This window comes from Pollachius pollachius, assembly GCF_949987615.1.
Source record: "Pollachius pollachius genome assembly, chromosome: 4".
Lineage (NCBI taxonomy): Eukaryota > Metazoa > Chordata > Actinopteri > Gadiformes > Gadidae > Pollachius > Pollachius pollachius.
In genome coordinates this window covers 17,044,980-17,059,912 of record NC_136937.1, presented here as the reverse complement: position 1 = coordinate 17,059,912, position 14,933 = coordinate 17,044,980, and the positions used below count along the sequence as shown (strand labels likewise).

At 44.2% G+C, this 14,933-nt stretch overlaps 1 protein-coding gene across 1 annotated transcript in view; it reads right to left on the bottom strand.

Annotated features, from left to right (window-relative positions):
* Window positions 1–14,933, bottom strand: part of LOC307074209 (netrin receptor UNC5D-like) — a gene marked incomplete at both ends in the record, with an annotated part of 151,846 nt that overhangs the window by 39,310 nt on the left and 97,603 nt on the right. The window contains 4 exons of the mRNA XM_079734233.1: window positions 1,650–1,682; window positions 2,259–2,423; window positions 7,051–7,218; window positions 7,481–7,655. Of these exons, the coding sequence (XP_079590359.1) occupies window positions 1,650–1,682; window positions 2,259–2,423; window positions 7,051–7,218; window positions 7,481–7,655 (541 nt within the window). The remainder of the gene's footprint in view (window positions 1–1,649; window positions 1,683–2,258; window positions 2,424–7,050; window positions 7,219–7,480; window positions 7,656–14,933) is intronic.

Below are 14,933 nucleotides of genomic sequence, written 5' to 3'. Positions count from 1 at the left end.
CAGGCAAATGTACAGAGGTTTACTAGACCGTGTTCAAAGTCCACAGGAGTGTCCACTGTCACAGGAGCTTCAGTCTCGTTCGATAACTCTGCTCAGAGCTGAGCATCTACTGAAACACTCAATCAGAGTGATCCAGTCATTCAAAGAGAGTCCAGGAGAGAAATATAGTGAGGCTTTAGAAGCAAAAAAGACTGGGGAGTATCGGTCTACAACACTGAAAACAATGGCAAAGCTGAAGTCTATCAATCCAGGCCAGTTCTTACAACGCCTTGTGAACAATCTGGAGAAACGCTTGTCTTTTGAGGATGAGACCATCAAGGACCTCAGCATCCTTGATCAGAGTAAATGGCCATCAAAGCCCAGCATCCGCCATGGTGAAGAACAAATTAAGCGACTGTGCAAGCGATTTTAACCTGTGCACAGACCAAGCACTGAATGGGATGCGGGACCTACTGGAACAGCCCACTAGTGAGCCCAAGGACGTAAAACCACTCATGAACTGTATGAAAACATTCCCTGTCAGTACAGCAGAGTGTGAGAGGAACTTTAGCCTTATGAATAATATAAGCTCAGACAAAAGGGCTGTCCTACTGATCTCAAACATATCAAACTTGATGATTAATATCAACGGCCCGCCTACTTCCAAGTTTGATCCTAGAAAGTATACAAGGACCTGGTTGAAGAACAATCGTGCTGCCTCTTCTGTGCGTTCTAGACAGTGCAGTGTGAAAACTCCTGCAGAAAGCAAGTCTGTCTGGAAAATACTGTAATATGAGCAAGGTTAGAAACCCAGTACTTCAGAGAGTTTATATCACTGTTGATGTGTTGTAAATGCTTTTTTTTTTTTCTTTGTAAACTAAATATTGTTGTTTTGTTACATATTGTTTTGTTGAATAATTTCAATGATGATGTTCAATCATCATATGATATTTATATATATATATTGATATTATATATCTAACAAGATGATTGATGTGGAAGAGAATGATGTGCGCTTTTTTTAATCTAAGGTGAAATATGATGGATGAAGGATGCATTGTCAAATTCAGATCTGAAGTATTTTATTTAAATAAATGTTCAAAAAATTACTGAAACACCATGTTTGCCTCATCTATATTTTACATTCATGAAGGCTGCCTGTGTGACCAGTAATACCTACAAACTGCTCCTGATCAAGTCATGTTAATTTTATAATAGTGGCACACTCTGGCCCATGCTATGTGTTGCAAATCAGCTGTTCAAAGACACAGTTTACAAAATAAATTACTGACTTGCCAAGTGAGAGAATAGGTGTCATTCCAGGAATAAGGAATAGTTCACTCAAAATGCATAGTTGTCTCTCACTAGTCTGTGGGCCAGTATTGGTTTAGTAATTTCATAATCTTTCCTCCCTGAGATCAAGCAGTAGAAATTATGTGACAATGAGCAAATACTACTGACAGATTTTTGGGTAAACTAAATAGAGTAGTCTCACATGTCACTGTTTCTAAAACAGGGCGTTTTTCTGGGCTGCGTTAAAAACGGGCAAACATTTGGAGTATACCCACTTCTCCAGGGACCACTACACCACTGTGGAGAACCCTAACCCTGGAGAACCCTCAGCCTTGAGTACCCTCCCCCTGGAGAACCCTCACCCCTCGAGAACCTACCTTGTGGCTTGATGTCATGAAGCAGCTTTCCATCTGCAATGACAAGGACACAACAAAACGTTGGTTTAGCCTCCCCTGAAGGCTTTTGCATGTGTGTGTGGTCATTTATTAGAATTTGCGTGTGTGTGTGTGTGTATATTTACGTGTCTTTGGGAATTTATATGTGTGTTTTTGTGTGTGTGTGTGCGTTTAAGTGTGTATTTATATGTGTTTGTATGTGTTTGTTTGTGAGCATGTGTGCGCCTGTGTGAATGTGTCTGCATTTATATGAGCATTTGCGTGTGCGTGTTTATACGAGTGTCTGTGTGCGTATTTATACGAGTTTATGCGTGCGCGTGTGTCCATGAGTGTCTTTGTGTTTTTATTTGATTGTGTGAGTGTGTGCCCTGAGCGTGGGCGCGCCTATAAAGCACAGCATAGCGCTGATTATCTACAAAGTGTAATCTACGGCAACAAAGCCAGAGGCTCCCCCTGCTCCCTCCTGGAGGACGACTGAGTCCATAAAGGAGGGTAAGATAGCGTCTCCGTCCTGAAGACGTTTGGCCCCAACGGCCCCTCGAGGCCCAGCGCTCTGGCCCCAGAGCCTCAGAGACGTCCGGCCCCACTCACTCTGTATGCAGAGGCCCCCGGTGCAGTTGTCGGCCCCCAGCCCGGGGCCGTCGCAGGGCCGGCCCCCGTGCCGCGGCTCGGGCTCGGCGCAGTCCCGGCTCCGCTGGCGCCCGCAGTCCACGCCGCACGCCGTCCACAGGCTCCACGGGCCCCAGCCGCCGTCCACTGCAACACGCAGGGAGACGTGAGAGGGGAGACGTCCATACACACACTGAGGAGGTACATACATACATAGATACATGCACGTACGTGCATGTATGTACCTACATACATACATGGATGTAGGTACATACATAAATGTATGCACGTACGTGTATGTATGTATGTATGTACGTACATACGTACATCCATACAAACATACATACATACACACACATATGAATGAACATACAAACAAACGTTCATACATATTTACACGTACATACATTCAGAGTTACGTATTGAGTGTGTGTTTGGGTTAGCGGAGGATCAAAGGAGTGTTTGATGTTTATCTATTGCACATATAAAGTTCATATTTTAATCATTTGCTGGCAGTGTAATGGCTGCTTAATGTAATATAGACCTTCTTTTCAAGAAAGCAACACAAAAAAAAAAAATCTACCTAGTAAATCAATTCAAGGTAAGCCTTCCTGGGGTAAACCATCTGTGTCTAAAACAGAGGGGTTCACAACATAATCTTTACTTACCTGCTCTCCAATCCAATCCACATTTATTTTTCATTTTTATGTAAGGAATATTACTCTCCTTAAAAGAACGGCCAGAAAACAAGTAGCTACAATCAAAAATTAAATGTATAATTAATTCAACAGCCAACATGTGACTTAATTGAATTGACTATAGGCATTTAGCTTATACGAACCCTTCAAGGAGTTATTCAACATACAAAATTATTCACAAACTAACGAACGTCTTGAACATGCGTGCATTCAATAAACCTTCTCTTTGACATTTTTCATGGCAATTACTGGCCATTTCGTTATGTGACAGCAGCTCATTTAAATCTTGACAAGCGCAGCTTTGCATTTCTCCAGGCAAATAACTGATCATGAGATGGATGGAGAGCAAGAGAGAGACAGAGACAGACAGAGAGAGAGACATAGAGAGAGAGAGACAGAGACAGACAGAGAGAGAGAGACAGAGACAGAGAGACAGAGAAAGACAGTGACAGAGACGGAGAGAGACAGAGACAGAGCGATGGAGACACACAGAGAGACAGAGACAGAGATGGAGAGAAAGTGAGAGACAGAGAGAGACAGAGACAGCGAGAATAGAGGGAATTTTCAGAGAGGGAATTTTCAGAGAGGGATTTTTCAGAGAGGGAATTTTCAGAGAGTGAATTTTCAGAGAGTGACTAGAGGAAGGTTCTTATTTATGTCATTTTGGGAGTGGTGAGAGGGAGCCGGTTGGAGATGATTACTGGTGAGAGGAGTCGGTGGGGTAGCTAGGCTCCAGTCATTAGGCCGGTCTGTGTTTTGTCTCTAGCGGAAATTAGGTTTGGGCCACAGCGAACCCTGACACCTGACCAGTGGTGGCAAACTGCAGGTAGGCGAACAGTTTGTCCTGTGTGTGTGGTGAGGTTTAAAGTCGATCCAGTAAAAATTCCTCCGATACTGCCTAGTATTGGCAGTAAAAATTCCTCGATACTGCCTTATATTGGAAATTGGCGAGCAAGCTGGTCTATGTGCCGATCCGATACCATCACATGACTGGCTAATTTACTACACAGGCAAAGATAAACACAAACACACACGGTGTTCTGCTGCGTTAGGTAACGGTTGGAGGTGGGAAGTCGGGAGTGGAAAACGAGTGATCTCCGACGTACGTGCGTTCAAGCTACTAAATCGGAAAAACATAAATGCTCAGGCTTAACATTGTTCACAAGTACAAATTAATTATTATAATTTGAAATTAGATATTTAAATTATCTAGTTTGACTGAAAAATAACTTATTTTTCAGTCTAGATAATTAAAGAAAGTTATGTAGAATTAATTATCTGTACATATATTTACATTACATTTTTGTTATTTAGCAGATTTTAATATTAGTACTTTGTGTTGACAGTTAGTGACCCGAATATACATTCCTGTCACGTACTAAACAGTCTTCAATAAAAGTGCTAATAATAGTTTCAATGATAGATGCTGTATGTATTTGTTCTTGTTTTTACAAAAAGTTTAACCTGAGCCAGGTCATACAACAATGATAGCAATCATTTAAATTCCATACTGGGTTAGTAGGATACAGCTTAATATCCCCCCCCCCCCAAAAAAAACATACTCAAGTTCAGGTATCGGAATCGGTATCATGAAGGAAAATTTGTATCGGAACATATCTAGCAAGTTACCAGCGTCTTGTCAAAACAGACAGATTACAGAAGAAGAAGAAGAAGAAGAAGAAGAAGAAGAAGAAGAAGAAGAAGAAGAAGAAGAAGAAGAAGAAGGGATATGACGTTGGAGTGTATTGTTTGGTTGAAACCATTCGTGGAGAGGAATCTTTTGGTTTTTGCCCATTGCTCAGATCTGATGGGCTGAGGATATCGCTAAAACAAGAGTTGGAAGAATTGTGAGTCACGGAATATAATCAAATGGATATACATGGAAACAATAGGCACTTGTCCATAAACAGCACTATTAAGCATATATTCATATTCTCATATTCATTGCTGACTAGAGTAATGAAACTTTATTTACTTTATTGAATTATGAATGAATGTATGTTACCCTTAAAAAATATATTAATATTTTAATATTACATAATATAAAGATATTAATAGACATGATGCATTGAATCACAAACAGCTAATAGTACGGATTGGCTGCATCCAAATTGAAGGAATTTGCCATGGCTGTGTGACTTTCGACAAGACTGGTTACGTTTCACACAAGACGACCAAAACCCAAAGCTTGGAACGGCTCCACTTCTGGTAGTGATATGAGATGGGGGCCAAATCTCCTGGGTGGTGGATTCTGGGTCTGATCCATTCACATTTATTGATTAAAGAATATATATATATATAGAGAGAGAGAGAGAGAGAGAGAGAGAGAGAGAGAGAGAGAGAGAGAGAGAGAGACAGAGAGACAGAGAGAGAGAGACGGAGAGAGGGAGAGAGAGAGAGAGAGAGAGAGAGACGGAGAGAGGGAGAGAGAGAGAGAGAGAGAGAGAGAGAGAGAGAGAGAGCATTGGTAGAGAAAGCGAAAGAAAGATTGGGAGAGAAGGAGGGAGAGGGAGATACTGTGAAGTCTAGAGAAAGTGATGGAAAGGGAAGAGACAGAAAGGGCCAACTTGAAAGAGAGTGAGTAAACGAGTGAGCCAACATGAAAGAGGGAGAGGGCAATAGAGAGAGGGACAGAGAGAGAGAGGGGGAGAGAGAGAGAGGAGAGGGGGGGGTTGGAAATGAAAGTGAATAGATTCTTTCCAAACCTCTGACAGAGCAGAAATGTGCACGGCTTGTTTACAAAAGCAGCTGGACCAAGCCTAAATTAGAAGCTACAACCTCTCTTTGTGCTGCTTCCTGTGGTACTGTAGTCCGCCAGGCCAGCTTTTCTTTCAAACCCCAGATCAAAAAAAGAAGAAAAATATGCTGTTTCTTCCCCTCTCCCTCTCACAGGAGCAGGTCTGTGTACAATGTTACACCATTCTGCTGACTTTGAACACAAAGTCACTTTTATTGTGTCATGTTTCATCAAGCCTCCTCTCCACCTTGACGTCTCCATAAAGATCCACCCCTCTTTCTACTTGTTAATCTAAATGCAAATTTTTCTGTGGTAAGGAACGGACGAACAAACTAACGAAATAACAAACAAACAAAAGAAAGTAAGAAAGAAGAAAAAATAAATACATTCATTAAATTTAATAAATACATTTATCACACACACTTGGAAAGTGAAGATTACGGTGAGGATTAGATATCTGGCTCTCCTCCTCAAGACTTTCAAAACTTCTCTCTCTCTCTCTCTCTCTCCTGGATTTTTTCTCCCCCCGTCCCCTCCATTTTATGACTCCTCCTCCTCCTCCTCCTCCCCCCATTCTTCCGAGAGCCTACCGAGTTAGAGACCTTGTCCACGATCATTTCTTCCCAGGTGGGGAGAGAAAACTAAAAGCTTTTGTTTTGTTGCACTGTGAAAACCAGTGCTGTGATTCAATATTCACTGGCTTGTTCAATTCTCCATCTTTTCTTCTTGTCTTTGGCGATGGGTGACACTAAGGTTATGGCAATGTTAGATCTGTCGACATGTGTGGAGTTTATAGTGTTTTGCCGTCTAATAAGTATTGGTATATTTGTTAGTTCTTATTTAAGCTGCTCTTGGTAAGAAACAAACAACCAACATCCCTTAATTTCTCGACCAGTGGGAAGTGAAGCATTTCATGAATCTGTGATTGACAGGCAAGATGGCTCCCCCAAACCATTCAGGGAAGATATGCACTGATTGGCTAGAATTGAGCCGGGAGTCAGGCGCAGTCGACTCCTAACGCATATTCTCACAGCGCATTTCCCTCACTAATAGCTGACGGAAGGCGATGCCATTTCTAAAACATTACACTCAAACTTTAGCTCGTACATTTGACCTACAGTATCTTGTCGTTATACAGTAATTTTTCTGCACAACACTTCTTCTGCAGTCTTATGTACTTCATAAGACAGGGTGGATGCTGGAGCTCACCTGGACAGAGTGAGGTGAAGTTCCCCCTAACAGAGTGTGTAGAGCTCACCTGGATAGAGTCTGTGTGGGGGAGCTCACCTTGACAGAGTGTGGTGGGGCTCACCTGGACAGTGTGTGTGGTGGAGCTCACCTGGACAGAGTGTGTTGCAGGTGCTCTTCTGCACCGACATGCCCTCGCAGAAGGCCCCCCCGTTGAGCGGCGCCGGGTTGGTGCAGGTGCGCGAGCGCTTCTGCAAGCCCCGCCCACAGCGCACGTTACACAGCGACCAGTCGGTCCAGAGAGACCAGCCGCCGTTCACTGGGAACACACAAACACAAAAACAAATGGGTTAAGGTTATGATATGATGAAAATAATTCATTTAAATAAAGAATTATTTACATTATATTTTATAGAGATTAATTTACTTTACTTTTGCCTTTGTGCCATGGCATATGAATTTGAGTCATGGCTTTCCTCTTGTGTTTTCCGTTAGGTTTATCGAATGTTGTAAGCGTTTTGGATGTGCAGTTGGTACGCTAACATGAAGCTAACATTGCCCCCCCTGCTAACCTAGCTCACCGTAAACGACCACGGCGGCGTTTGCGCTGCGCCGCTTGGCCACGATGTTGCCCGCAAGGCAGGTGTAGTTGCCCGAGTCGGACAGGCGGGCCTCAGAGATGATCAGGTTGTTGTCGGCTCTCGCGCCGACCTTAGTATCCATGTTCAGCGGTTCGTCGTTCTTCAGCCAGGATACCTGCAGACAGCGGCAACAGGGTGGAGGGAGAACGCTGTTAAAGCTGCCGTCGGTGAGATGTGAGGGTTGTAAAAGCAAGAGAGAGCAGAACAGAGCAGAATAGAGCAAGATTTTGGAAACCAAAATTATCCCCCCTTCCCTTTCAGCCGTTAAGAAGTCTTGCTTTCATTCACCCTTCATTCACCTGCGATAATGGATAATTGATTGACAGGTAATATGGATTCCCTTAACAAAGTAGGGAAGAGATGCCCTGATTGGTTAGAAATTAACCGTGGGTGGGCTGTAGTCAAAGTTGTCACATACAGAGGCAGGAGCAGTCAACCAGGAGCGATATTCTCAGAGCAGATTTCCCTCTCTAATAGCTGATGGACGGCTATGGCATTTCTAACAAATTACACACAAATGATAATTTTTCAATCTTCCCTGCAGCACCTTTAAAAGGATGAAAATCAGTCAGAAATGGGTTTTGTTTTTTGATTCTTGTGGCAGTATAGACCTCCCCAATCAAACTAGCAGGCCTGGGTTTGTACTCTTCTGCTCACGGTCACGTTTGCGAGCGGCTAATGTAAACGCTCATGGGTAGATTTCTATTGTTATCCAAAAGCACCACATGTCAAAGAGCCGCCCTGTTGCGCAGCGACAATAAACTAGGGCATTTTGTTTTCTTCAATTTGAATTTTGCTGCATGCACGAGTAACCGCACATATGCATGGGATTCTTGTCTTTTCATGGCTGATTCAACTTAGATGATTTTGTGAAAAAAGAATAAGATCGCCCTGAATTAGTCATAAAGATTTGCAGTCCGAGCTAATGAAAGGCCTCTGGCTCTTTGAAGTCAGGATCAGCCAGGAACAACGTCGACTTCCAGCAACGCAAATTAGACAATACTTAAGAAGGAAGTGAGGATTTGAGGCTGTTTGATCAGTTCACCGGCGTTGTCGGCGATAGGGAGAACATATTTACGCAGGCTTTGTTCTTCGGACTTGTGTGACCCGTGGGCCCGAGTCCTTCAGTCTCTCTCCTGCTTCTCTAAAACAAAGAACCATCATCACTTTTCTCAACCACATCCTCAACACTCACACAAGAGCTCCACAAACAAGCTATGTCACACAAACATTTTTTTATTTATCAAAATGATATAATTATAATGTTATTGAAACACCTTGAGAAACAGATTTGAAGAAAAACTCCCCCTCACACACTTGCACATCCTCCTCATATGGAATCCGGCGTGAGCATACAGAGATCCCCTGAAACAACGACACCTACACCCTGGGAAGCGTAGCTTATTTGACATCATGGGATTATGAGCAACAGTCAGATAGTCCAACTGGGTAACGAGGAACTTTGAATTGAGTACAAAGTGATCTGGGATCCAGCGTCCTCCCGTGCTACGGCAGAATATCCGTGGCGAGACGGGCGGGGGGGTTGCCAGGCCAGAACTTCCAGGAGGGGGGGGGGGGGGGGGGGGGAGGGGGAAGGACTTGTCCTCCTGTTTTGTCATGGAGAAATTGTACTGCGGGAAACTCAATCCTGAGAGTGGATGAAGCTTTCAGAATGGGATTTGAAATCTGTATTTCTACAGTGGCCGGTCCACACAGTGTTTACAACAGTTTAATACTGCTGGCCGGGTTTGTGTTCACCAATTACACGCTCACAGATCCCCGCCTCCAGCCACATGAAACCGAAAAAAGAAAATATGGAGCGAAGGAAGTGAAACGCTCCGTTCAGTCGGCTTGAGCTTGTCTTCCTCAGACTCCTAGGCGGGAACCTATAGTCTGATTTGTGAGACTAAGTCCAAAGTAAAACACATTTCTGAACACGTAAAACATTGTGGGGATAAATTCCTTCAAAATGTAAATGTTAAATTTACAACTGTCTTTTAGAGGCCAGACAGAAGCCGGCGGTAATCTGTCTGACGTAACCGAACCGTGGGCATTAGGAGGGCTGGGCGCGGGTCAGATCTCCTTCCATTACTAATTCAGCAGCGGCTCTAATGAGTGAGTGTAATGAGGAATTACAAACGGAGGAACGCTCCGCGGGCCACTGCTCCGCTTGCATGACTGGCCCTGTGAATTGCTATTAGTGCGTGTTCTTTCATTGAGGAGACTGACTTTGGGCTCCAGGGGGAGGGGCCTGTTCATTTATGGCTGTGTGTGTGAGCGTAGTTTAGTGTAGAAATGTCTCTGTGACAGATTGTGTGTGTGTGTGTGTGTGTGTGTGTGTGTGTGTGTGTGTGTGTAAGAGGGAGAGAATGTGCGTGTGTGGAATGTGTGTGTGGCTGTGTGTGTTTACATGTGTGTGAGTATGTGTGTGGGTTCTGTGTGTGTTCCGCGTGTGTGTGTTTGTTTCGTGATCTTTGTGTTTTCTTTGTGTACTTGTGTGTGCTCCCTGTGTACATGTGTCTGTTTGTGTGTTTGCATTGGTTTACATGTTTGTGTGGGTGCTTGTATGTGTGTGTTCCTTGTGTTTGTGTGTGTATGCTTTGTGATCTGTGTGTGTTCATTGTGTACGTGTATTTGTGTGTGTGCTCCCCGTGTGTGTGTGTGTGTACGTGTGTATGTTCCTTGTCAACGTTTGTGTGCGTGCTGGGGAGCATCTATTTGCCAAGGGAATAGAACAGCATCCAAAACGCTCTGAGATTGCTTTGCTCTTTCGCAGCATCCTGAAAGAAAAATGTAGCTGTGAAATCAATAAATCAGGGGGCGCGTTGTCACAGGTATCCGGCTTCTGTTTTCTTCTTCTGATGGGCCACAAGTCTTTCATCAGGTCTTTAATTTCTTCTTCTCAGTCATTGATAGTCGTGCGGGCGGGCGACCTCCATGCTTTTATGAACCACGGGCCTGATCCACAAAGTCATTCTACTTACAAGCCTTTTTTTACCCGGCGTTAATATGGCCTGCAAACAGATGCTCTGACCTATATTCAACACTCAGATGAGACCCGGTCTGTGGCACCAGACAGAACGCCTCATTGTTTAAGAAGCGAGGATTCGTTTCAAAGCCATTCAATCCTTCCATAAAAAAACAGAATCATTGATTTACGGGTATTAGGGCGGGGGTTTAAAATATAATCCACCTCGTAGAAACGCAAAGATTGAGTCCCCCTACAATCACAAGATGAAACAGGCCCTCCAAACATTCTTCTTACCACCTAAACTTCAGGATTGGGTTTACAAGATTACCGTTTTCATTACTGATCGTCGGAAGTTATCGTTAAGTCTGCTATCGAGTATGAAACATGATTATTTCTCACTGAAGAGCCCACACCCCCATCAAGGGTTACTAAGGAAACCAAATCATTCTATCCAAATAGTAATAAAAGCAATATATCTGCTGCACGCACAATCACACACAAGTACACACGCATACAGAAAAAAAACACACAAACACACACAACCACAGACACACAACCAAACACACACACAGACACATACACACGCACAGACACACACACACAACCACAAACACACAGACACACACAACCAAACAAGTACACACACACATACACAAACCCAAGCACAAACACACACACACACACACACACAACCAAACAAGTACACACACACATACACAAACCCAAGCACACACACACACACACAGCCTCTCCCGCCCCCCCCCATTACACGAACACACACACACAGCCTCTCCCCCCCCCCCCCATTACACGAACACACACACACAGCCTCTCCCCCCCCCCCCCCCCCATTACACGAACACACACACACAGCCCCCCCCCCCCCCCCCCCATTACACACACACACACACACAGCCCCCCCCGAGCACAAACACATTCTTGTGGAAGGGTCCTCGTCCCCGGTACATGTCAAAATGCTTCTGGGTAAAAAACAATATACGATATTTTGGAAACACATCCGTCCACGGATCCATCAAGTGTCACCTAATGAGGCCTCCTACTGACACTTAGTCGATGATCATATGATTAACCTAAGAGCAGGTGTCCTCTTTCATAATATCAGGGACGAGGTGCATTCAGCGGGGGGGGGCATGTCTTTCATATCCATGCTCCACCTATGATTAAAAATATCCCGGAGCTCCCCGAAGGACTCGTTTGCACACTCACCAACTCATCACGTCGGTTTGACACTTCAAAAGAGGCTACGTCCAAAACACACACTACTTGCTGTGATGTCATGTTTACTCTGTCTCTTTGGGAGCGTGGGAGGTGCCTTTTACCACAGTATTTTAGTCTATCTAAAAATCCACCGGGAACCAACTGTTCCTGCGTTCGTTTGATGCTAGTCTTAGGATCGGTATGAAAGAGGGTTTCGACATGTCCTGATGTCGAAGGCGGCTCGGTTGAGGTTTAAGGTGTTCTTTGGGTTCCAGTTCTGCCGTGGTGACATTGTGAGGAGCTGCGGAGACACTGAGAGTCACTTCCACTGACGTCTAGCTGGTTAACGGAGTCCAACGCGCCAGAGAGACGTCATCCAGCTGTCCCCCATCTCCCCCTTCTCCGGCGTTCAACGACCCTCCGGCTGATCTCTGCAGCACTGTCACAAGGCTCTCCCGTGGAGGGGATTCATCTTTTCATACACTATGTATTTCGTGTTTTTTGGATCGCCCTTGAGGTCTAACCTCATGGGAACTCGGGAGTGCTTCACAATGGATGCACTTGCAGTCACCCGCTAACTTTAACCACACACAGAGTTGCACATCGACGGATGTGTCGACCTTGCCACGTGATGCGAACCAGCAACCCTCCCACTAGCCGGCGAGTCATCCATTCTCAAAGGCAACGCCTCCCACACGCATTAGCGCCTGTTTTATCCTCTTCTGCGTCTCCTCCCTCCCTCTGAGTGCTACCAAGGCTAGGTCTGATGTTCTTTCTACTTGTACTTTTGTGTTTAGCACAATCCAAAGTGAATTTTCGAGGTAAATTGGGTTTATAGCATCTTGTTTAGAGAAGCCTGCTGGTCCAAGTGCAGAGCAGACTTTAGGGTTCGAACCCAGGGAATTTCCGGCCCCCCATTACTATTCATTGTTCTTTAAAACGTTGTCTTTAAAAGGGCCACTATTTTAACGCCAGGTGTGAGTGGGATTAGCCATTACAAGCCATCACAGGCAGAGGAAAAGGCTGATTTTCTAAATGCTTGAAAATGGTAAATGTACTGCATTTATAAAGCGTTTTTTGTAACCAGTGGCCACTCAAAGTGCTTAACAATATTGATTAACATTAATGCACACATTCATACAATGTCAGCCATGCATGGCGACAGCCAGATCGTCGGGAGAAGTTAGAGTGAGTTGTCTTGCTCAGGGAAACCTCGACACTCAGCTAGGAGGAGCCGGGGATTGAACTAGAAACCTTAGTTACCAGCCAAACTGCTCTACCTCCTGAACTAGATACTGCCACTTGTAATGGCCAATCACACTCACAGCTGTTGGTATAATGGGGATCCTTTAAAATTTGAACCTATTAATAAATAAAAAAAACTATACTGACTCATTTATATATATTTATATATTCAATGCCTCATTTATTTGTTTTAGAATTGATTTCATAGCCATGTTTTTTATTTGTAGCCATATGCCTTCATTGATGTATTTATTCGATTTAACATTTACTTAAATGGCTTTCCATACAATGACGCACATAAATCCCAAACTATTATGACCCATGAGCAATCTGTTGTGGTACAGTGGTAACAGTCGTGGTGGGCCCAATGTGAGACCCCACCCTAAAAGGCAGCTGGATGAGGCGCCTCAAGACTGATTAGCTTTATTGGTAAATTTCTTCCACTTAAAGGCATCATAGGTTTTAATCTGCAATATGCACTTTTTAATATGTTGTTTAAAGTGTTTTTTACACCCCGACAGAAATAAACAACTTATGGGCAATGAAAAAGAAGTGACAAAACCTCAAATTCTGTACCTGCTATAATCCTGTTAAAATGCTGACCAATCAGTGCCATTCGGTCCGAATCTAAAGAACCAATCACAAGCCTGCGCGTTCTCTCCCCTCTGTGTACGAGCCTGAGCTCGTTTACGGAGGGCAGAGAACGCATTGTTGCTGATAGTGGACTAGACCTTAGTGGAGGTAGCACAACTAGCTTGCACAATGGAAGAGAAAAATAAGCAGAAGTTGCCACTGCCACCGTTACTTGCCCCTGTTCATCCTTTAAAAAAGGCGAAGAAAAGAAAGCCAGAAGCTGAAAAGTCATCAACAAAAAAGCAGTTGGATACAGCTCGAGGACAAACGCGAGTAAACATTGGAATCGCTTTTCAGCGATGGCGACAGCTGAGGGAGTTGAATCGCTTGAAAAGTGACGCAATGGTTGCCGTCTTTCTCTTGGACAGCGCTTGCACAGCTGTGTACCGAGGGGTGGGAGAGGAAGTCCCGAGGAGAGTTAGTAGGGATAGTTAGTAGGGATGTGCCTTCCTCCTCTAAAGTGATTTGATACACACCTCCATTACAGTGGCGCCGATACGACACACGAAGAGCGGTGCCAGGGCCGGTGCTTGCCGTATCGGTGCCCTAGGCGACTCAACAATAAATTGCGCCCTGTACAGGACTTCCGAGCGGGGGTGTGGGGGGGGGGTATTGCATTGTCCTGCGTACTACTGTGAGGGTTTCAGTGCACCCTAACAATTAATCCCCTGCCCCCTCCCTTCTCCGTTCCATTTGGGAACATTTGGTTTAATTTCGCTTGTTTCGTATATTTGAATTCATTAATTAAGGCCGCCACCAGAAGGCGCCCCCAACACATTTGCCGCCCTAGGCGATCACCTAGGTCACCTATGCCGAGCGCCAGCCCTGAGCGGTGCTTTAGTTGAAAGGATTCAGCGCGACTGGGTTTGAGTAGAGGAATAATCTATGAGATTTGATGTGATTCGATACACTTTTTACATACGTACCTCTTCAAAAGGAATCTGCAAATGATCAATGAAATCAGTGATTTTGTATATTTTGTTTGAATGAATAAATAAAATAATATTGCAGTGTTGGGAGGGACAGGGAAATGCACACAACAATACAAAATCCTTCTGCAAAATATTGGTTTCTGAACTCCAGAATCACACCCCACAGTCTGTGAATCGGCCCTTGGGTCCAAAATTGCAAACCTAGCGTTTAATACTAGTAGTGCTATTATTTTATACTGGTAACAAGCGGTGTAAACTAATGCTAATATATGCCGTTTTTGTACCAGCCTGTGTTGTAGCTTCTCCTTCACAAAAAAGGTGAGGCTTTGCTCCCAAAAAAACGTCTGAATAAGGACCTTTTTCTCGGTGGGATGATAATAACTAATAACTCCAT